This window comes from Oncorhynchus masou, unplaced genomic scaffold (assembly GCF_036934945.1).
Source record: "Oncorhynchus masou masou isolate Uvic2021 unplaced genomic scaffold, UVic_Omas_1.1 unplaced_scaffold_2812, whole genome shotgun sequence".
NCBI lineage: Eukaryota > Metazoa > Chordata > Actinopteri > Salmoniformes > Salmonidae > Oncorhynchus > Oncorhynchus masou.
Window position 1 is genome coordinate 241 of NW_027009238.1, and position 23512 is coordinate 23752.

General features: G+C 47.2%; 1 protein-coding gene across 1 annotated transcript in view; it reads left to right on the forward strand.

Moving 5' to 3' along the window:
• Positions 1-263: 263 nt before the first annotated feature.
• LOC135533924 (patatin-like phospholipase domain-containing protein 7) overlaps positions 264-23512 on the forward strand; it is a gene marked incomplete at its 5' end in the record, with an annotated part of 40342 nt that continues 17093 nt past the window's right edge. Inside the window, 11 exon segments of the mRNA XM_064961117.1 lie at positions 264-353; positions 3713-3918; positions 4022-4153; positions 9157-9280; positions 10169-10282; positions 15120-15186; positions 15289-15438; positions 15915-15978; positions 16989-17157; positions 18091-18273; positions 20229-20347. Coding sequence (XP_064817189.1) covers positions 264-353; positions 3713-3918; positions 4022-4153; positions 9157-9280; positions 10169-10282; positions 15120-15186; positions 15289-15438; positions 15915-15978; positions 16989-17157; positions 18091-18273; positions 20229-20347 — 1418 coding nt within the window.

Consider the following 23512-nt stretch of genomic DNA (forward strand, 5'->3'; position numbering starts at 1 on the left):
TAGATCTATAGTATATTGTTAAATGCATGGAAATGTAAGTACCAGACATTCCAGTGTGACGGGTGGATCTATTTCTCACTGTAATGCTCTCCATAGACGTAGAATAACTAGAACAGTCGTTACCTTTCAAGTCATTCTTCTGTGCATGTGTGGCTCGACGGCCGTATGCCGTTCTACATCTGTGGAGAGCATTACAGTGAGACGGTACCGGGTGTCTCTCGTCAATGTCTGAATCCCTTAATCCTGCTGTACCATAATCTCTCCCTCTCTGTCAGGACCCTGGTCTGTTGGAGGGCAGGGTGACTCTGCACCAGGTCAAAGCAGGCTCTGTGGTGGCCAGACAGGGAGACCAGGTCAGAGCACCATACTGTCTGCTTTACTTTATCAACCTGGTTCTCCTCTTTGGTCATACCTATCCACACCTGGTTCTCCTCTTTGGTCATACCTATCCACACCTGGTTCTCCTCTTTGGTCATACCTATCCACACCTGGGTTCAAATACTACTTGGAAGCTTTCCTTTGTCTGTGCTTGATTTAACTTCCAGCTTAATGGACCAATGGAATAATCCGAACACTGGGGAAATGACAACATTTCCTCCCACTGTCGCACTGATGCAATTCCACAAAATGCGCAACATGTACAGCAGAAGATTGCAAAAAAAAATTAAATGGGACATTATACAAACAGGTTGTCACATGAAAGCATTTAGGCTAATGTATTTAGCACACAAATTCGCCATATATTCAAAGCACGCGCATAATTGACACTGGATTGGACACACGAAAACCGAATGCCGTTTAGAGTTCACCGTCAGAAAGGAAAATTCTATACCCTTCTGTCCCCTTCTGACCCACAAATGAAAGCCCAGACGTGGTCCAGCATCACAGAAATGAAAGAGCTACGGGCGGCAGCGAAGTGAGGAGGAAACAGCCATTGTGTCTAGAAAAGGCGCAGAGACAGAAAGTCTTTAGTTAAGGATCAACTGAATGAGGAAAATATTGGAATTAAGTAGGCTAAAGCAATTTTAGTAACTTATCAAATTCTGGCTTCTACTGAAACTCCCAAAGTCATATTCAACTGTCATAGGTGTGTGTGTGGTCACCTAGGTTATCATTTCAGCACTGTTTTGATTGTGATCGCGCTGTTTTGAGACAAGCGCAGGGGACCCGATCTAGATAAATCAATCAATATCAAATTTGTGTTTAACACTAAATCTCCATTTGGATATTTGGTAACAATTAGGCTGGGAAAATGTTAGTTAAGGTGAGTGCTAATGATCATCTTTACTCTTGTATGCAGTTGAAGTCAGAAGTTTACATACACTTAGGTTGGAGTCATTAAAACTCGTTTTTCAACCACTCCACACATTTCTTGTTAATTAACAAACTATATTTTTGGCAAGTCGGTTAGGACATCTACTTTGTTCATGACACAAGTCATTTTTCCAACAATTGTTTACAGACAGATTATTTCACTTATAATTCACTGTATCACATTTCCAGTGGGTCAGAAGTTTACATTCACTAAGTTGACTGTGCCTTTAAACAGCTTGGAAATTTCCAGAAAATGATGTCATGTTCTCAGCAACTTCTGATAAGCTAATTGACATCATTTGAGTCAATTGGAGGTGTACCTGTGGATGCATTTCAAGGCCGACCTTCAAACTCAGTGCCTCTTTGCTTGACATCATGGGAAAATCAAAAGAAATCAGCCAAGACCTCATATAAACAATTGGTAGACCTCCACAAGTCTGGTTCATCCTTGGGAGCAATTTCCAAACACCTGAAGGTACCGCGTTCATCTGTACAAACAATAGTACGCAAGTATAAACATCATGGGACCACGCAGCCGTCATACCGCTCAGGAAGGAGACGCGTTCTGTCTCCTAGAAATTAATGTACTTTGGTGCAAAAAGTGCAAATCAATCCCAGAACAACAAAGGACCTTGTGAAGATGCTGGAGGAAACCGGTACAAAAGTATCTATATCCACAGTAAAACGAGTCCGAAATCGACATTACCTGAAAGGCCGCTCAGCAAGGAGGAAGGCTCTGCTCCAAAACCACCATAAAAAAGCCAGACTATGGTTTGCAACTGCACATGGGGACAAAGGTCATACTTTTTGGAGAAATGTCCTCTGGTCTGATGAAACAAAAATAGAACTGTTTGGCCATAATGACCATCCCAACCTTGAAGCACGGGGGTGGCAGCTCATGTTGTGGGGGTGCTTTGCTGCAGAAGGGGCTGGTTCACTTCACAAAATAGATGGCAGTATGTGGATATATTGAAGCAACATCTCAAGACATCAGTCAGGAAGTTAAAGCTTGGTCGCAAATGGTTCTTCCAAATGGACAATGACCCCAAGCATACTTCACAAAGTTGTGGCAAATTGGCTGAAGGACAACAAAGTCAAGGTATTGGAGTGGCCATCACAAAGCTCTGACCTCAATCCCATAGAAAATTTGTGGGCCGAACTGAAAAGGTGTGTGCGAGCAAGGAGGCCTACAAACCTGACTCAGTTACACCAGCTCTGTCAGGAGGAATGGGCCAAAATTCACTCAACTTATTGTGGGAAGCTTCTGGAAGGCTACCCGTAACATTTGACCCAAGTTAAACAATTTAAAGGCAATGCTACCAAATACTAATTGAGTGTATGTAAACTTCTGACCCACTGGGAATGTGATGAAAGAAATAAAAGCTGAAATAAATCATTCTCTCTACTATTATTCTGACATTTCACATTTTTCAAATAAAGTGGTGATCCTAACGGACCTAAGACATGGAGCGTGCAATAACGTAGCCTAAATCAAGTGTATTATTGACGCAAGTAGTAGCCTTATATAGAGCCTATTTCCCTGTCGCCCCAATCCCACTGAAACCCCAAATCCCGACTCCTGTCTCGCATGACAATTCCTAACTTTGTACTGTAATCCATGCATGAGGTCAACATTGGATCATTCAGATCCTCACTGAACTTCTGGAGAGAGTTTGCTGCACTGAAAGTAAAAGGGCTAAATAATTTTGCACGCCCAATTTTTCAGTTTTTGGTTTAAAAAGTTTGAAATATCCAATAAATGTCGTTCATGATTGTGTCCCTCTTGTTGTTGATTCTTAACAAAAAAATACAGTTTTATATCTTTATGTTTGAAGCCTGAAATGTGGCAAAAGGTCGCAAAGTTCAAGGGGGCCGAATACTTTCACAAGGCACTGTATGTCAAAATACCGCTATCCCCTTGCTTCACTGTCTCGTATCGCTGCCCATATGAGAGCCTACTTAGAGAATGTGTGATCAACACACTGTATGAAGGTCGATATGGATATATATTTTTAAAGAATTGGTCCCCGTGAAGAGATTCATATTTAAACAATTTCCTCGGGGTAGCCTAGGCCTACTGCTGTAAATGCAGTTAATGAGTTAATTGAGGAACATCGTCACGCTCCAAATTTATGAACATATTGTTTCGCAATTCACAACAATGTCATTGGAGATCAAAGTTACACTCATGACCAAATATCAGTTTCGCTGTGTTTCGCTGTGAAATCTGGACATGGAGGAGCAGCCAAGTCGACAATGTGGCCCTGCGACAATCTTATTTTGGGAGAAGTGACCATTTCTTGGTTTTTAAATTGGCACTTCCAATTTTTCCGGTATAAATATGAATTATTATTAGGAACTTGATTTCCTGGAAAGTCATCATCCCAGTGTGTTTCAGGAGGTGAGTGTGCAGTTTGTGATCTTGGGCCTGCTGCATGTGTACCAGCGGATGATCGACCGCGAGGAGGACACATGTCTGTTTGTGACCCACCCCGGGGAGCTGGTGGGCCAGCTGGCTGTACTGACCGGCGAGCCCCTCATCTTCACTGTCCGAGCCCACCGAGACTGCAGCTTCCTCTCCATTTCCAAGACTCACTTCTACGAGTGAGGCACTGGGAATACACACTGTCGTGCCCATGTATTTCATATGCATACATGCATGCACACTCCGACATTTACCTGTGTGTGTGTGTGTCCCACCCCTCAGGATCATGCGTGCAGAACCCACAGTGGTGCTGAACGTAGCTCACACGGTCGTGCGGAGGATGTCGTCCTTCGTCAGGCAGATAGACTTTGCTCTGGACTGGATGGCTGTGGAGGCCGGCCGGGCAGTCTACAGGTAGGTAAACCCCTCTGTCCACACCGATGTTCAGCTTCACTGCCTTCACTGATCTACAGTATTTCCATCTGCAATGAATCCCCAAGTGTGATTATTCTTAAAGGGATACGGCGAGATTTCAAGATTTGAGGTTGTTTTTCTACATACCATTTCTATGTATCTGCATGCAGGTTTGGAGATGATTTAAAGTTAAAGAAATAAGACTTAACTACTCCAAAGCTGGGTGGTTGGTCATTCATAGTCTCACAAAGTAGTCGCTATTTGTCATATTTTTCATTTGACTGATGATAATAAGAAACGAGATTCTATCCACTTCCTTGTTCTCTGGCGCGTAGAGATGGCAGCGCATCTGTCCCATTATTGCCTCTGTTAGCGTCTATTACGGGACTTCAATCATCTCCAAACGGCACCCGGAGACATAAAAATGGATTCCATGAGTTGGTCTGACTCTGGGCAAGGAGAAAAAAAGACTAAAATCCCTTTTAACCTCAAACATGATAATGAATGTCAAGACATTACTACAATTCGGGATGCTTGAATTTGTCTGGCTACAGTTGAAACAATCCTCTCTCTCTCTCAGACAGGGGATAAGTCAGATCCTCTCTCTCAGACAGGGGGATAAGTCAGACCCTCTCTCTCTCAGACAGGGGGATAAGTCTGACCTCTCTCTCTCAGACAGGGGATAAGTCAGACCCCTCTCTCTCTCAGACAGGGGGATAAGTCTGACCCCTCTCTCTCAGACAGGGGGATAAGTCAGATCCTCTCTCTCTCTCAGACAGGGGATAAGTCAGATCCTCTCTCTCTGACAGGGGGATAAGTCAGACCCTCTCTCTCTCTCTGACAGGGGGATAAGTCAGATCCTCTCTCTCTCTCAGACAGGGGGATAAGTCAGACCCTCTTTCTCTCTCAGACAGGGGGATAAGTCAGATCCTCTCTCTCTCTCAGACAGGGGGATAAGTCAGATCCTCTCTCTCTCTCTCAGACAGGGGGATAAGTCAGATCCTCTCTCCCTCTCTCTCAGACAGGGGGATAAGTCTGATCCTCTCTCCCTCTCTCTCAGACAGGGGGATAAGTCTGATCCTCTTTCTCTCTCAGACAGGGGGATAAGTCAGATCCTCTCTCTCTCTCTCTCAGACAGGGGGATAAGTCAGATCCTCTCTCTCTCTCTCAGACAGGGGGATAAGTCAGATCCTCTCTCTCTCTCAGACAGGGGGATAAGTCAGACCCTCTTTCTCTCTCAGACAGGGGGATAAGTCAGATCCTCTCTCTCTCTCTCAGACAGGGGGATAAGTCAGATCCTCTCTCTCTCTCTCAGACAGGGGGATAAGTCAGATCCTCTCTCTCTCTCAGACAGGGGGATAAGTCAGATCCTCTCTCCCTCTCTCTCAGACAGGGGGATAAGTCTGATCCTCTCTCCCTCTCTCTCAGACAGGGGGATAAGTCTGATCCTCTTTCTCTCTCAGACAGGGGGATAAGTCAGATCCTCTCTCTCTCTCAGACAGGGGGATAAGTCAGATCTCTCTCTCTCTCTCTCAGACAGGGGGATAAGTCAGATCCCTCTCTCTCTCTCAGACAGGGGGATAAGTCAGATCCTCTCTCTCTCAGACAGGGGGGATAAGTCAGACCCTCTTTTCTCTCAGACAGGGGGATAAGTCAGATCTCTCTCTCTCTCAGACAGGGGGATAAGTCAGATCCTCTCTCTCTCTCAGACAGGGGGATAAGTCTGATCCTCTCTCTCTCTCAGACAGGGGGATAAGTCAGATCCTCTCTCCCCTCTCTCAGACAGGGGGATAAGTCAGATCCTCTCTCCCTCTCTCTCAGACAGGGGGATAAGTCAGATCCTCTCTCCCTCTCTCTCAGACAGGGGGATAAGTCAGATCCTCTCTCCCCTCTCTCAGACAGGGGGATAAGTCAGATCCTCTCTCCTCTCTCTCAGACAGGGGGATAAGTCAGATCCTCTCTCCCTCTCTCTCAGACAGGGGGATAAGTCAGATCCTCTCTCCCTCTCTCTCAGACAGGGGGATAAGTCAGATCCTCTCTCCCTCTCTCTCAGACAGGGGGATAAGTCTGATCCTCTCTCCCTCTCTCTCAGACAGGGGGATAAGTCTGATCCTCTTTCTCTCTCAGACAGGGGGATAAGTCAGATCCTCTCTCTCTCTCTCAGACAGGGGGATAAGTCAGATCCTCTCTCTCTCTCAGACAGGGGGATAAGTCAGATCCTCTCTCTCTCTCAGACAGGGGGATAAGTCAGATCCTCTCTCTCTCTCAGACGGGGGGATAAGTCAGATCCTCTCTCTCTCTCAGACGGGGGGATAAGTCAGACCCTCTTTCTCTCTCAGACAGGGGGATAAGTCAGATCCTCTCTCCCTCTCTCTCAGACAGGGGGATAAGTCAGATCCTCTCTCTCTCTCTCAGACAGGGGATAAGTCAGATCCTCTCTCCCTCTCTCAGACAGGGGATAAGTCAGATCCTCTCTCACTCTCTCTCAGACAGGGGGATAAGTCAGATCCTCTCTCCCTCTCTCTCAGACAGGGGGATAAGTCAGATCCTCTCTCTCTCTCTCAGACAGGGGGATAAGTCAGATCCTCTCTCCCTCTCTCTCAGACAGGGGGATAAGTCAGATCCTCTCTCCCTCTCTCTCAGACAGGGGGATAAGTCAGATCCTCTCTCTCTCTCTCAGACAGGGGGATAAGTCAGATCCTCTCTCTCTCTCAGACAGGGGGATAAGTCAGACCCTCTCTCTCTCTCTCTCAGACAGGGGGATAAGTCAGACCCTCTTTCTCTCTCAGACAGGGGGATAAGTCAGATCCTCTCTCTCTCTCAGACAGGGGGATAAGTCAGATCCTCTCTCTCTCTCTCTCAGACAGGGGGATAAGTCAGATCCTCTCTCTCTCTCTCTCTCAGACAGGGGGATAAGTCAGATCCTCTCTCCCTCTCTCTCAGACAGGGGGATAAGTCAGATCCTCTCTCCCTCTCTCTCAGACAGGGGGATAAGTCTGATCCTCTCTCCCTCTCTCTCAGACAGGGGGATAAGTCTGATCCTCTTTCTCTCTCAGACAGGGGATAAGTCAGATCCCTCTCTCTCTCTCTCAGACAGGGGGATAAGTCAGATCCCTCTCTCTCTCTCAGACAGGGGGATAAGTCAGATCCTCTCTCTCTCAGACAGGGGGATAAGTCAGACCCTCTTTCTCTCTCAGACAGGGGGATAAGTCAGATCCTCTCTCTCTCTCAGACAGGGGGATAAGTCAGATCTCTCTCTCTCTCTCAGACAGGGGGATAAGTCAGATCCTCTCTCTCAGACAGGGGGATAAGTCAGACCCTCTTTCTCTCTCAGACAGGGGGATAAGTCAGATCTCTCTCTCTCTCAGACAGGGGATAAGTCAGATCCTCTCTCCCTCTCTCTCAGACAGGGGGATAAGTCAGATCCTCTCCCTCTCTCTCAGACAGGGGGATAAGTCAGATCCTCTCTCCCTCTCTCTCAGACAGGGGGATAAGTCAGATCCTCTCTCCTCTCTCTCAGACAGGGGATAAGTCAGATCCTCTCTCCCTCTCTCTCAGACAGGGGATAAGTCTGATCCTCTCTCCCTCTCTCTCAGACAGGGGATAAGTCTGATCCTCTTTCTCTCTCAGACAGGGGGATAAGTCAGATCCTCTCTCTCTCTCTCAGACAGGGGGATAAGTCAGATCCTCTCTCTCTCTCAGACAGGGGGATAAGTCAGATCCTCTCTCTCTCTCAGACAGGGGGATAAGTCAGATCCTCTCTCTCTCAGACAGGGGGATAAGTCAGACCCTCTTTCTCTCTCAGACAGGGGGATAAGTCAGATCCTCTCTCTCTCTCTCAGACAGGGGGATAAGTCAGATCCTCTCTCTCTCTCTCTCTCTCAGACAGGGGGATAAGTCAGATCCTCTCTCTCTCAGACAGGGGGATAAGTCAGATCCTCTCTCTCTCTCAGACAGGGGGATAAGTCAGATCCTCTCTCTCTCTCTCAGACAGGGGGATAAGTCAGATCCTCTCTCCCTCTCTCTCAGACAGGGGGATAAGTCAGATCCTCTCTCCCTCTCTCAGACAGGGGGATAAGTCAGATCCTCTCTCTCTCTCTCAGACAGGGGGATAAGTCAGATCCTCTCTCTCTCTCTCAGACAGGGGGATAAGTCAGATCCTCTCTCTCTCTCAGACAGGGGGATAAGTCAGATCCTCTCTCTCTCAGACAGGGGGATAAGTCAGATCCTCTCTCTCTCTCAGACAGGGGGATAAGTCAGATCCTCTCTCTCTCAGACAGGGGGATAAGTCAGATCCTCTCTCTCTCTCAGACAGGGGGATAAGTCAGATCCTCTCTCTCTCTCTCAGACAGGGGGATAAGTCAGATCCTCTCTCTCTCTCTCAGACAGGGGATAAGTCAGATCCTCTCTCTCTCAGACAGGGGGATAAGTCAGATCCTCTCTCTCTCTCAGACAGGGGGATAAGTCAGATCCTCTCTCCCTCTCTCTCAGACAGGGGGATAAGTCAGATCCTCTCTCCCTCTCTCTCAGACAGGGGGATAAGTCAGATCCTCTCTCCCTCTCTCTCAGACAGGGGGATAAGTCAGATCCTCTCTCCCTCTCTCTCAGACAGGGGGATAAGTCAGATCCTCTCTCCCTCTCTCTCAGACAGGGGGATAAGTCTGACCCTCTCTCTCTCTCAGACAGGGGGATAAGTCTGACCCTCTCTCTCTCTCAGACAGGGGGATAAGTCAGATCCTCTCTCTCTCTCTCAGACAGGGGGATAAGTCTGATCCTCTCTCTCTCAGACAGGGGGATAAGTCAGATCCTCTCTCTCTCTCTCAGACAGGGGGATAAGTCTGATCCTCTCTCTCTCTCTCAGACAGGGGGATAAGTCTGATCCTCTCTCTCTCTCTCAGACAGGGGGATAAGTCAGATCCTCTCTCTCAGACAGGGGGATAAGTCAGATCCTCTCTCTCTCTCTCTCAGACAGGGGGATAAGTCTGACCCTCTCTCTCTCTCAGACAGGGGGATAAGTCAGACAGCACCTTCATAGTTCTGAGTGGCCGTCTGCGCTCCGTCATCATGAAGGAGGACGGCAAGAAGGAGCTGACCGGAGAGTACGGCCGCGGTGACCTCATCGGCGTGGTAAGGGGTCAGGTGGCACAGTGGGTGGTTCCATTTTAAAAACGCAGCCGCCGTAGCATAAACAAGGCTTTTAAAGAATTCATAGTTTTTTTATTGATTGTAGATGTAAGCAAACCCATTTAGATACCGACACGGTTTTATGCAGGGCCACGAGTACGCCCCACCATGACATGGCTATTCACAACATCTCAGAGCTGTGTGTGTGTGTGCCACTCACTCACTCACTCACTCCAGAGAGGATTTAGCTCTGTTTGGTAACCCCTCTCCCTTTAATTCACTGCATTACGCTCCCATTGGCTGACGTGGATTTGCATTGCTGTGGCGATGCCTATGCTGCTAAGAATACCTGCCTGAGGCGAATTGTCCGATGCCATGGTTACCGGCTCCAGCCGGTAGCCGTAGTTACGGTGTCCGTGAGGACAGAGTCAGGAGAGCGTGGAATGCGAGGATACAGAATTAGACCATGTGTGTACCAGCAGCACAGTGTTATTACAGAGAGAGAGAGAGATCAATCGCTTTGATATGAAAGGTCACTGCCTGGCTGGCTTGTTGACGCTGATGAAAATGGACACGGGAATCACTGGGGCTTAAAAAGTCTGGCTCACCATGCTTTTCTTGGTCCGTTCCTCTGATCACTCATTTTTATCTTAAATAGTTATTTACATTTTCTGCACCAGTAAGTGCTTTTTAAAAAACAAAATATGTTCCTATTTGTAGGGCTAAGATCACTTCAACTCCATATGAAAACAAGGAATGTGCAATGATTATTAAATCAATTGCAAGAGTGTTAAGGGGTAAGTTTGGTGCATAGTGCCTGTATAATGATTGAGGGATGATTCGCAGTGTTGACCAATGGGAGCCTCTGGTGGTTGATGTGTCCCCATCCAGGTGGAGGCCCTGACCCATCAGAACAGAGCCACCACGGTGCATGCAGTGCGTGACTCGGAGCTGGCCAAACTACCAGAGGGAGCACTCGGCTACATTAAGAGGAAGTTCCCACAGGTATGTAGGTCAACTGGCTTCATAGACTTAGATAGACGACTCTAATACCCAAAAGCGTGTTTTCACACCGGCAGCGCCATTGAGGACTTTCACCATTTGTGTAGGTAACTGGGTGGGAAGGATCATATCATTCCATCACAGTCATCCAGAGGGATCAGCCAATCCATTGTAGGGCTGTTGCGGTGACCGTATTACCGCCACACCAGCGGTCACGAGTGAAGGCAGTCAAATTCCATGTGACCGTTTAGTCACGGTAATTAGGCTTCTCCAGGCTCTGATGCTGCTGATGGTCATTAGTAGCCTACCAAACTTACTCCCTGGTACGCAGCACTCTATTGTCCCTCTAATCATGGACATCAATGCAAATAGTTCGAAAATCTAATCAAACACTTCATGAGCTCATGCTGCGCAACATTTCTATAGGCTATGCAGTTGCATGAGAAAACAGAGTGATGGCCTCTATTAAAAAGAGGAGGATTTCTACAGCTTTCTATAGGCTAGGCCTACTATATTTATTTGTCAACTTTCCTAATGTTAAAGACATTGTTTATCTTTACAACCGGAGTAGCCTTTTGTTAAGAAGCCTTTTGGACTTGGACTTGGCGCTCCGGTACCACTTGATGTGCAGAGAACAGTCTGACTAGGGTGGCTGTTGTCTTTAGGGCCTTCCTCTGACACCACCTGGTATAGAGGTCCTGGATGGCAGGAAGCTTGGCCCTAGTGATGTACTGGGACGTAAGCACTACCCTCTGTAGTGCCTTACGGTTGGAGGCTGAGCAGTTGCCATGCAACCAGTCAGGATGCTTGGCCCCGTGATGTTCTGGGCTGTACACACTACCCTCTGTAGCGCCTTGCGGTCGGAGGCTGAGCAGTTGCCATGCAACCAGTCAGGATGCTCCCGATGGTAGAAAATCTTGAGGACCGATGCCAAATCTTTTAGTCTCCTGAGGGGCAATTGGCGTTGTCGTGCCCTCTTCACGACTGTCTTGGTGTGTTAGGACCATGACAGTGTGTTGGTGATGTGGACACCAAGGAACTTGAAGCTCTCAACCTGCTCTACTACAGCCCCACTACTGTATATAGACTTTCTTTTTTTTCTACTGTCATTGACTTGTTTATTATGTTTTTGGCTTTTTTATTCCATGTGTAACTCTGTGTTGTTGTCTGTCTCACACTGCTTTGCTTTATCTTGGCCAGGTCGCAGTTGTAACTGAGAACATGTTCTCAACTAGCCCACCTGGTTAAATAAAGGTGTTCTCAACTAGCCTACCTGGTTAAATAAAGGTGTTCTCAACTAGCCCACCTGGTTAAATAAAGGTGAACTAAATAAAAAAAAGGGAAATCCCCGTCGATGAGAATGGGGGCGTGCTCGGCCCTCCTTTTCCTGTAGTCCACAATCATCTCCTTTGTCTTTTTCACATTGAAGGAGAGGTTGTTGTCCTGGCACCACACGGCCAGGTCTCTGACCTCCTCCCTATAGGCTGTCTCATTGTCCGGTGATCACTGTTGTGTAGATTTAAAATGAATTAAAAATCAAAACATATAGCCTGTTTGTAGAACAACAAGTTACATGAATAACTGTAAATTTAGCATATAGATACCTATTTCTTTGTTAACCGCTCAACACAGAATAGGTGCATGTGCAACACTCCCTGGAAGTCGTTTGGAGAAAATATCCTTTCAATGTAATCTAGCTATGTTCAATTGTATTCTTCATATTATAAAATAATGTCACGGAATCCTAAGTAAATCTTGTCTGCTAATTGAACTAGTGTAGCCCACAGCCATATGGAATAGCCAGATCAGGACCTACCATAAGGACAACTCAGAGTATGCTATTATATTCTTCTGAAATAGACCACATTTTCTTCATAACATGTTTATTTAGACCTGTCTAAAATAAATGATGGGATTTATTGTGAAGGTATAGGCTACATTACATTTATTTATTTATTAGACTTGTTCAAATGTAGACGTTTCAAAGTTCTGCATCAGTGGCTCGTAAGCTATGTGTGGAAGCCAGGATATGCTAAATGTGTTCGTTAATTAACGGTCAATTACCGTGAGACTGTCAAGAAAATAACTGTCGATCACCAGCTGACACAAATTCGTGACCGTCACCTACATATGATCAAACGTTCCATAACTGCAGGTGGCTGTAAATCACCAGCCTTGGGTTTTATACCTGCTCAAACAACCCCCTCCAGGTGGCTGTAAATCACCAGGTTTTATACCTGCTCAAACAACCCCCTCCAGGTGGCTGTAAATCACCAGGTTTTATACCTGCTCAAACAACCCCCTCCAGGTGGCTGTAAATCACCAGGTTTTATACCTGCTCAAACAACCCCCTCCAGGTGGCTGTAAATCACCAGGTGTTATACCTGCTCAAACAACCCCCTCCAGGTGGCAGTAAATCACCAGGTTTTATACCTGCTCAAACAACCCCTCCAGGTGGCAGTAAATCACCAGGTTTTATACCTGCTCAAACAACCCCTCCAGGTGGCTGTAAATCACCAGGTTTTATACCTGCTCCAACAACCCCTCCAGGTGGCAGTAAATCACCAGGTTTTATACCTGCTCAAACAACCCCCTCCAGGTGGCTGTAAATCACCAGGTTTTATACCTGCTCAAACAACCCCCTCCAGGTGGCAGTAAATCACCAGGTTTTATACCTGCTCAAACAACCCCCTCCAGGTGGCTGTAAATCACCAGGTTTTATACCTGCTCCAACAACCCCCTCCAGGTGGCAGTAAATCACCAGGTTTTATACCTGCTCAAACAACCCCCTCCAGGTGGCTGTAAATCACCAGGTGTTATACCTGCTCCAACAACCCCCTCCAGGTGGCTGTAAATCACCAGGTTTTATACCTGCTCCAACAACCCCCTCCAGGTGGCTGTAAATCACCAGGTTTTATACCTGCTCCAACAACCCCTCCAGGTGGCAGTAAATCATGAGGTTTTATACCTGCTCAAACAACCCCTCCAGGTGGCTGTAAATCACCAGGTGTTATACCTGCTCAAACAACCCCTCCAGGTGGCTGTAAATCACCAGGTTTTATACCTGCTCCAACCCCCTCCAGGTGGCAGTAAATCACCAGGTTTTATACCTGCTCCAACAACCCCCCTCCAGGTGGCTGTAAATCACCAGGTTTTATACCTGCTCCAACAACCCCCTCCAGGTGGCAGTAAATCACCAGGTTTTATACCTGCTCCAACAACCCCCTCCAGGTGGCTGTAAATCACCAGGTTTTATACCTGCTCCAACAACCCCCTCCAGGTGGCCGTAAATCACCAGGTGTTATACCTGCTCCAACAACCCCCTCCAGGTGGCTGTAAATCACCAGGTTTTATACCTGCTCCAACAACCCCCTCCAGGTGGCTGTAAATCACCAGGTTTTATACCTGCTCAAACAACCCCCTCCAGGTGGCAGTAAATCACCAGCCTTGGGTTTTATACCTGCTCAAACACCCCTCTCCAGGTGGCTGTAAATCACCAGGTTTTATACCTGCTCTAACAACCCCCTCCAGGTGGCTGTAAATCACCAGGTGTTATACCTGCTCAAACAACCCCCTCCAGGTGGCAGTAAATCACCAGGTTTTATACCTGCTCAAACAACCCCCTCCAGGTGGCAGTAAATCACCAGGTTTTATACCTGCTCAAACAACCCCCTCCAGGTGGCTGTAAATCACCAGGTTTTATACCTGCTCAAACAACCCCCTCCAGGTGGCAGTAAATCACCAGGTTTTATACCTGCTCAAACAACCCCCTCCAGGTGGCTGTAAATCACCAGGTTTTATACCTGCTCCAACAACCCCCTCCAGGTGGCTGTAAATCACCAGGTTTTATACCTGCTCAAACAACCCCCTCCAGGTGGCAGTAAATCACCAGCCTTGGGTTTTATACCTGCTCAAACACCCCTCTCCAGGTGGCTGTAAATCACCAGGTTTTATACCTGCTCTAACAACCCCCTCCAGGTGGCTGTAAATCACCAGGTGTTATACCTGCTCAAACAACCCCCTCCAGGTGGCAGTAAATCACCAGGTTTTATACCTGCTCAAACAACCCCCTCCAGGTGGCTGTAAATCACCAGGTTTTATACCTGCTCCAACAACCCCCTCCAGGTGGCAGTAAATCACCAGGTTTTATACCTGCTCCAACAACCCCCTCCAGGTGGCTGTAAATCACCAGGTTTTATACCTGCTCAAACAACCCCCTCCAGGTGGCAGTAAATCACCAGGTTTTATACCTGCTCCAACAACCCCCTCCAGGTGGCAGTAAATCACCAGGTTTTATACCTGCTCCAACAACCCCCTCCAGGTGGCAGTAAATCACCAGGTTTTATACCTGCTCCAACAACCCCCTCCAGGTGGCAGTAAATCACCAGGTGTTATACCTGCTCAAACAACCCCCTCCAGGTGGCAGTAAATCACCAGGTGTTATACCTGCTCCAACAACCCCCTCCAGGTGGCAGTAAATCACCAGGTGTTATACCTGCTCCAACAACCCCCTCCAGGTGGCAGTAAATCACCAGGTGTTATACCTGCTCAAACAACCCCCTCCAGGTGGCTGTAAATCACCAGGGTTTATACCTGCTCCAACAACCCCCTCCAGGTGGCAGTATGCACCCTTTCAGTTTGATAACCAACTCAGAGAAGTAGAAGAAGACATGGACCACGTCAACATGGCCTCTATGGTGCTGCCCGTGCTTTCACAGATGCCATGATGGGACAGATACAAAGATGAGAAGTCTAACTTGGTCTATGACTGGCTTTCACTCCCTCACACACACACGACACTCCACATACACACGCTGACGCTCTCTTTCTCTTGTTTTAGGTAGTGACGAGGTTGATTCACCTTCTTGGTCAGAAGATCCTGCAGCAGGTCAATGGCCCTCTGACAGGTGTGTGTTTACAGGCAACCGTTGTCCCCAGAAGGATCTAACCCCTCATGTCCCTGCTATGTGTAATATATCTTCACGATAATGTGTCTGTCCTCCTCCCAGCCCGGAACCTGGCCCTGCACACCCCAGGCAGTAAGTGGGATGCGGGGAACCCGGCGTCCAACCTGTCCACTGTCACCGTGCTGCCTGTGTCTGAGGAGGTACCTCTCACAGCTTTCACACTGGAGCTGCAGCACGCTCTCATCGCCATTGGTAACCACACACACACACACACACATTCCACCTCTCTCTTCATAGTGTTCAAGGCTGTCTAGACAGTGCAGTGCTGCCCTTCTATAGATGTCTGAGGGGGGGTGGGTGACATTGTGTTTATGCCCGGGTGCTGTTTCCTACGATCTAATATTCTGCTGAGGCTGAATTGATGATCTCCATTCATGGGGACCTTGAATTGGCCGTCCTCCCTCCTCAGTAGAATGTTCCGGTGGCCAGGTCATCTCTTAGAAAGCTTTAGGGCCCGGGGAGTGATATGAGTGAGGACAGATGGACTATGATTGTGTCTTTTCATTTTGTATGATCTTTAATTCTGCATTGTTGGAAAAGGACCCGTAAGTAAGCATTTCACTGTTAGTCGACCCCTGTTGTTTACGAAGCACGTGACACGCCTGCAATGTGATTTGATTTAGGTGTGCCCTTTCCACAGACCTGACCTAAATTGTCCTTCTTCATAGGCCCCACACTTCTACTGACCAGCGACAGCATCAAGCAGCGCCTGGGAGCGGCCGCGCTGGACAGGTGAGCTTGACTGAATGGGGTTGTGTGCATCTTGAACAACCCACATGCATTATAAAGGGTTCCTTAGATTTTTTAAAGAAGTAAATCATTGTCTCTCTCTCGCTTCACCCTCCTGTCTGTCTGGTCTGGTCGGTGTCTCTCTCTCTCTCTGTGTCTCTCTCTCTCTCTGTGTCTCTCTCTCTCTCTGTCTCTCTCTCTCTCTCTCTCTCTCTGTCTCTCTCTCTCTCTCTCTCTCTCTCTGTGTCTCTCTCTCTGTGTCTCTCTCTCTCTCTCTCTCTCTCTGTGTCTCTCTCTCTCTCTCTCTCTCTCTCTCTGTGTCTCTCTCTCTCTCTCTCTCTCTCTCTCTCTCTGTGTCTCTCTCTCTCTCTCTCTCTCTCTCTGTGTCTCTCTCTCTCTCTCTCTCTCTCTCTGTCTCTCTGTGTCTCTCTCTCTCTCTCTCTCTCTCTCTCTCTCTGTGTCTCTCTCTCTCTCTCTGTGTCTCTCTCTCTCTCTCTCTGTGTCTCTCTCTCTCTCTCTCTCTCTCTCTGTGTCTCTCTCTCTCTCTCTCTCTCTGTGTCTCTCTCTCTGTGTCTCTCTCTCTCTGTGTCTCTCTCTCTGTGTCTCTCTCTCTCTGTGTCTCTCTCTCTCTCTCTCTCTCTCTGTCTCTCTCTGTGTCTCTCTCTCAATTCAATTCAATTCAAGGGGCTTTATTGGCATGGGAAACATGTGTTAACATTGCCAAAGCAAGTAAGGTATATAATATATAAAGTGAAATAAACAATAAAAATTAACAGTAGACATCACACATACAGAAGTTTCAAAACAATAAAGACATTACAAATGTCATATTATATATATATATATACAGTGTTCTGTGTCTCTCTCTCTCTGTGTCTCTCTCTCTCTGTGTCTCTCTCTCTCTCTCTCTCTGTGTCTCTCTCTCTCTCTCTCTGTCTCTCTCTCGCTCTCTCACTCTCTCTCGCTCGCTCTCTCTGTTTCGCTCTGTCTCTGTCTCTCTGTCTCTGTGTCAGTGTACATGAGTATCGTCTGTCCAGTTGGCTGGGCCAGCAGGAGGACATCCACCGCATCGTGCTCTACCAGACAGACTACACCCTGACCCCCTGGACCCAGCGATGTATCCGCCAGGCCGACTGCATCATCATTGTGGGACTGGGGGAGCAAGACCCCGCTGTGGGGGAGGTACGGGGGGAACCAGGAGGGACTGGGGGCTCTGGGAGGGGAACTGATTTTGGGAAATGGAATTCTACGGAGCCATCCTATGAGTCTGTCACTTGTAACACATTTGGACTGTTACAGAATCCTTTATGTGCTTCCACAGAGGGTGTAGCAATACGTTTGCGTGCGTGACCACACTTACTAAATTTTGCCTTTGAATATCTTCAGTGGCAGCAAATGCTTCAGAAGCAGAGGAAATAGGCCCCTCCCCTGGGGTGTAATCCTTAGTGCAAACAGTTGCAATCAAAACAAGAGTTTCTATTGGACAAATTCCGGTATTCCATGGCGCTTGGGGAGAGGTTAGCTAGCTTAGCGTATTTCCATGGCGCTTAGGGAGAGGTTAGCTAGCTTAGCGTGTTAGCATGATGTTTAGGGAGAGGTTAGCTAGCTTAGCGTATTTCCATGGCGCTTGGGGAGAGGTTAGCCAGCTTAGCGTGTTAGCATGATGTTTAGGGAGAGGTTAGCTAGCTTAGCGTATTTCCATGTTGCTTGGGGAGAGGTTAGCCAGCTTAGCGTGTTAGCATGATGTTTAGGGAGAGGTTAGCTAGCTTAGCGTATTTCCATGTTGCTTGGGGAGAGGTTAGCCAGCTTAGCGTTTTTAGCACTGCCACTGTGTTTGATGTGGGATTTAGGGTCAGTGCAGATCCTTGGGTTCTTTAGTCATGCCTGGGTCTTGGTGGCAGGGTCGACCTCACTGACCTCTTGTCCCTGATATGATACCCATTTACCAAGATAAAGAGGAATACCAACCAGTCACAGACTCAAGTGTCTTGATACTATTGTGTAAGAAACTCCTCTCCTCTCAGTATGCAGTACATGCCTGTTTAATTCTGGACAAACTATGTCCTACTTCTCCTTGGCCAACCTCTAGTTGACCCCTGGCCTTTGACCCTGTAGTTGGAGCGGATGCTGGAGGGCAGTGCGGTGAGGGCCCAGAAGCAACTGGTGTTGTTACACAGGGAGGACGGCCCCCCGCCTCAGGGCACTGTGGAGTGGCTCAACATGAGGAGCTGGATCTCCAGACACCTGCACCTCTCCTGCCCACGCAGGGTCTTCTCCAAGAGAAGCCTGCCCAAACTGGTACACACACACACCTGATCTTCCCAAACTGGTACACACACACCTGATCTTCCCAAACTGGTACACACACACACCTGATCTTCCCAAACTGGTACACACACACACCTGATCTTACCAAACTGGTATACACACACACCTGATCTTCCCAAACTGGTACACACACACACCTGATCTTACCAAACTGGTACACACACACCTGATCTTACCAAACTGGTACACACACACACCTGATCTTCCCAAACTGGTACACACACACACCTGATCTGACCAAACTGGTACACACACACCTGATAAGGATGTGACAAATATTCAATTTCTTTCTTTAATTTTTAAACTGCCGTTATTTAATCGGTTTTCCGTTAAAACAATAAGAAAATGGATAGAATTCCACGGGAATTCACAAGGCTGCTGCCAGCTCCAGTTTGGGTCTTTTTCAGAAGGTCAAGGCTGCTGCCAGCTCCAGTTTGGGTCTTTTTCAGAAGGTTAAGACTGCTGCCAGCTCCAGTTTGGGTCTTTTTCAGAAGGTCAAGGCTGCTGCCAGCTCCAGTTTGGGTCTTTTTCAGAAGGTCAAGGCTGCTGCCAGCTCCAGTTTGGGTCTTTTTCAGGTCAAGGCTGCTGCCAGCTCCAGTTTGGGTCTTTTTCAGAAGGTTAAGACTGCTGCCAGCTCCAGTTTGGGTCTTTTTCAGAAGGTCAAGGCTGCTGCCAGCTCCAGTTTGGGTCTTTTTCAGAAGGTCAAGGCTGCTGCCAGCTCCAGTTTGGGTCTTTTTCAGGTCAAGGCTGCTGCCAGCTCCAGTTTGGGTCTTTTTCAGGTCAAGGCTGCTGCCAGCTCCAGTTTGGGTCTTTTTCAGGTCAAGGCTGCTGCCAGCTCCAGTTTGGGTCTTTTTCAGAAGGTTAAGGCTGCCGCCAGCTCCAGTTTGGGTCTTTTTTAGAAGGTCAAGGCTGCTGCCAGCTCCAGTTTGGGTCTTTTTCAGGTCAAGGCTGCTGCCAGCTCCAGTTTGGGTCTTTTTCAGAAGGTTAAGGCTGCTGCCAGCTACAGTTTGGGTCTTTTTCAGAAGGTTAAGGCTGCTGCCAGCTCCAGTTTGGGTCTTTTTCAGAAGGTTAAGGCTGCTGCCAGCTACAGTTTGGGTCTTTTTCAGAAGGTTAAGGCTGCTGCCAGCTCCAGTTTGGGTCTTTTTCAGAAGGTCAAGGCTGCTGCCAGCTCCAGTTTGGGTCTTTTTCAGGTCAAGGCTGCTGCCAGCTCCAGTTTGGGTCTTTTTCAGGTCAAGGCTGCTGCCAGCTCCAGTTTGGGTCTTATTCAGAAGGTCAAGGCTGCTGCCAGCTCCAGTTTGGGTCTTTTTCAGAAGGTCAAGGCTGCTGCCAGCTCCAGTTTGGGTCTTTTTCAGAAGGTCAAGGCTGCTGCCAGCTCCAGTTTGGGTCTTTTTCAGAAGGTTAAGCATCACACCTGTACTGTCATTACTGTACCTCAATTCCACCTCGCAGAGTTTCCATTTCCTTCTCATTTAACCTTCTCATTTCAATATTGCCATACAGGCCGTCCTCTGCCATTTTCCCAACTGTTAACGATGACGTCATAGTGTCGACTCCCATTGAGTGCCAAGATTTGTTTCCTCCAGGAATTGAGTCCTAAGATTCAGTATTTTCGGAGACTGATTTGTTGCCGTATCTGCCCTCGCTCCGTGCTGTTCACGGAGTGGTGGCCAGGGCACCAAAACGGCGGCGAAGATGAGCCTCGCGCTTCAACGCTCTGTTTACTTTCTGCATCGCCGTAACACAACAAAAAAATAATTATTCTTAACGTTAAGCATCCCGATTTTTATTTTATTTATTTTAGTTTAAATGTTCACGCCCCTAACTCATAACTAAGGAAGGAATTGCCTCACAACCCCACAGTTATTTCCAGTGTCGCACCATTTGAAGAAAGAGTGTTTTAATATCTGCATTGCACTCTTCTCCAGATTGAGATGTATCAGCGTGTGCTCCAGAAGCCGGCTGAACGCCACTCTGACTTCTCCCGGCTGGCCAGGGTCCTGACCGGGAACGCCATCGCCCTCATACTGGGGGGAGGAGGGGCCAGGTACGCCCCAATGACCTCTAACCTCTGTCCTCTAGGTCACTGACGTCACTCGGCCCCATTTATAGTCATTTCTATGGAGGCGTGTAGGGGTGTTGTCTTTCCTAATGCATGAAACACTCAAAGCATATTATGATTCCACTTTTCTGCCAAATGTAATATCTTGCTCATTTTCATTTTCTCTTCTTCTCCTGTCTTTCTCTCTCTTCTCCTGTCTTTCTCTCTCTTCTCCTGTCTTTCTCTCTCTTCTCCTGTCTTTCTCTCTCTTCTCCTGTCTTTCTCTCTCTTCTCCTGTCTTTCTCTTCTCCTTCCGTTTGTCCTGTTTTCGTGTTGTGTTCAGGAGATGTTTCAAGGTTGGTTCCTCTTGTCTCTCTCTCGCTCTTAACTCATGCCTGTTAAATGCTTTGTACTAATATTTGTCTTGTTCCCCTTTGGGGAATTCGGGACTCGCGTGAATCACGCGTTAAATGGAAGGTCATTTCCTTTTTCATGGGACGAAAGAGGTCCGTGTTGATTATTTATTGTGGGTGGGAGAACTCACCGAATGCCAACAGTTGTTCATAATAATGCTGCTACTTCTATTACAAAAAGAGGGCGAGAGACAGTTGGATGCTGACTGACTAAGGTATTTTATTCTTTTCTCTCTACTCGTATTCTAACCTTGAACTTTAGCATGAGAATAGCATGCTATTCACCCGTTATTCGTTTTGGGGTGGAGATCGTATAAATGAAGGTGTGTCTACAGATACGCCGTATTCTGACCTTGACTTAACAATTCGACCCTCTTTTCACACGACCCTACCGACCATGAATAAGGTTTCAGCGACCGGTTCCAAGTGGAAAAAGCATCTGCTATATTTTTCACGATTTTTATTAGGCTATAAATAGCTGTGACATGTATTGTGGCCCCTTTCCCACAGTGCAATAGGCTATAAATAGCTGTGACATGTATTGTGGCCCCTTTCCCACAGTGCAATAGGCTATAAATAGCTGTGACATGCATTGTGGGCCCTTTTCCACAGTGAAATAGGCTATAAATAGCTGTGATATGCATTGTGGGCCCTTTTCCACAGTGAAATAGGCTATAAATAGCTGTGCCGTTATTCAGATATTGTATTGTATGCCCTTATAACATCTGTTTTATTTGACCGTTTCTAGCATGTGAAATATGAGCCACGATTTCGAGAGCCACCGTTCCGTGATACATTTAGAACGGTCACTTTCGGGTTTCCTTCAATGTGTACCTTACATCTTGCGTCATTCCATTCCAACGTGCCTTTTTTCCCTCTGTCACATCAGTGCAGTTGTTCCTGAGGGTCTCGAGCATTAGTGGATCACATGAGGCTAATGTTGTGCGATACTTTGGGACATGTAGACATGTAAAGGCACTTAACTCAATACCTTCCTAACCTTTAAATCATCTCCAAGATCAGAGTGTTTTTAAATCTACCAGTTGGTGCTGAAACGGAGTCCAATACACATACATTTAGATGGCGTTCTTTGATTGATCCCAATAATCTGAACCCGTCTTCGGGTGAGTCTGTCAACAAACACATATTAAAGGGGCAGCGCACTGTATTTAAAGGGACAGCGCACTGTATTTAAAGGGACAGCGCACTTTATTTAAAGGGACAGCACACTGTATTTAAAGGGACAGCGCACTGTATTTAAAGGGACAGCGCACTGTATTTAAAGGGACAGCGCACTGTATTTAAAGGGACAGCGCACTGTATTTAAAGGGACAGCGCACTGTATTTAAAGGGACAGCGCACTGTATTTAAAGGGACATCGCACTGCATTTAAAGGGACAGCGCACTGTATTTAAAGGGACAGCGCACTGTATTTAAAGGGACATCGCACTGCATTTAAAGGGACAGCGCACTGTATTTAAAGGGACAGCGCACTGTATTTAAAGGGACAGCGCACTGTATTTAAAGGGACAGCGCACTGTATTTAAAGGGACAGCGCACTGTATTTAAAGGGACAGCGCACTGTATTTAAAGGGACAGCGCACTGTATTTAAAGGGACAGCGCACTGTATTTAAAGGGACAGCGCACTGTATTTAAAGGGACAGCGCACTGTATTTAAAGGGACAGCGCACTGTATTTAAAGGGACAGCGCACTGTATTTAAAGGGACAGCGCACTGTATTTAAAGGGACAGCGGACTGTATTTAAAGGGACAGCGCACTGTATTTAAAGGGACATCGCACTGCATTTAAAGGGACAGCGCACTGCATTTAAAGGGACAGCGCACTGTATTTAAAGGGACAGCGCACTGTATTTAAAGGGACAGCGCACTGTATTTAAAGGGACAGCGCACTGTATTTAAAGGGACAGCGCACTGTATTTAAAGGGACAGCGCACTGTATTTAAAGGGACAGCGCACTGTATTTAAAGGGACAGCGCACTGTATTTAAAGGGACAGCGCACTGTATTTAAAGGGACAGCGCACTGTATTTAAAGGGACAGCGCACTGTATTTAAAGGGACAGGGCACTGTATTTAAAGGGACAGCGCACTGTATTTAAAGGGACAGCGCACTGTATTTAAAGGGACAGGGCACTGTGTTTAAAGGGACAGCGCACTGTGTTTAAAGGGACAGCGCACTGTATTTAAAGGGACAGCGCACTGTATTTAAAGGGACAGCGCACTGTATTTAAAGGGACAGCGCACTGTATTTAAAGGGACAGCGCACTGTATTTAAAGGGACAGCGCACTGTATTTAAAGGGACAGCGCACTGTATTTAAAGGGACAGCGCACTGTAATTAAAGGGACAGCGCACTGTAATTAAAGGGACAGCGGACTGTATTTAAAGGGACAGCGCACTGTAATTAAAGGGACAGCGCACTGTATTTAAAGGGACAGCACACTGTATTTAAAGGGACCGGAGGATTTTCAGTGGTTGAATTAAACGTATTCAGTGGTTTACATACCTGCATAAGGTAGGCCTGAATACCAAACTACTGGGAAGTGTGTAGGATAAGGCGTACATTTTGGGCCCCTTGTGAATTGTTGTGGTACTGGTGTTGACTCACCGTATGTGGTAGTGTTAAACAAGTTGCCTACTTGGCAGTTACAATCCCTAACAGTACACAGAGATGTATGTATGTTGTGTGAAACCATTTCCAACAACCTGCAAAGCAATCTGTTAGTGCACCTGCCAAAT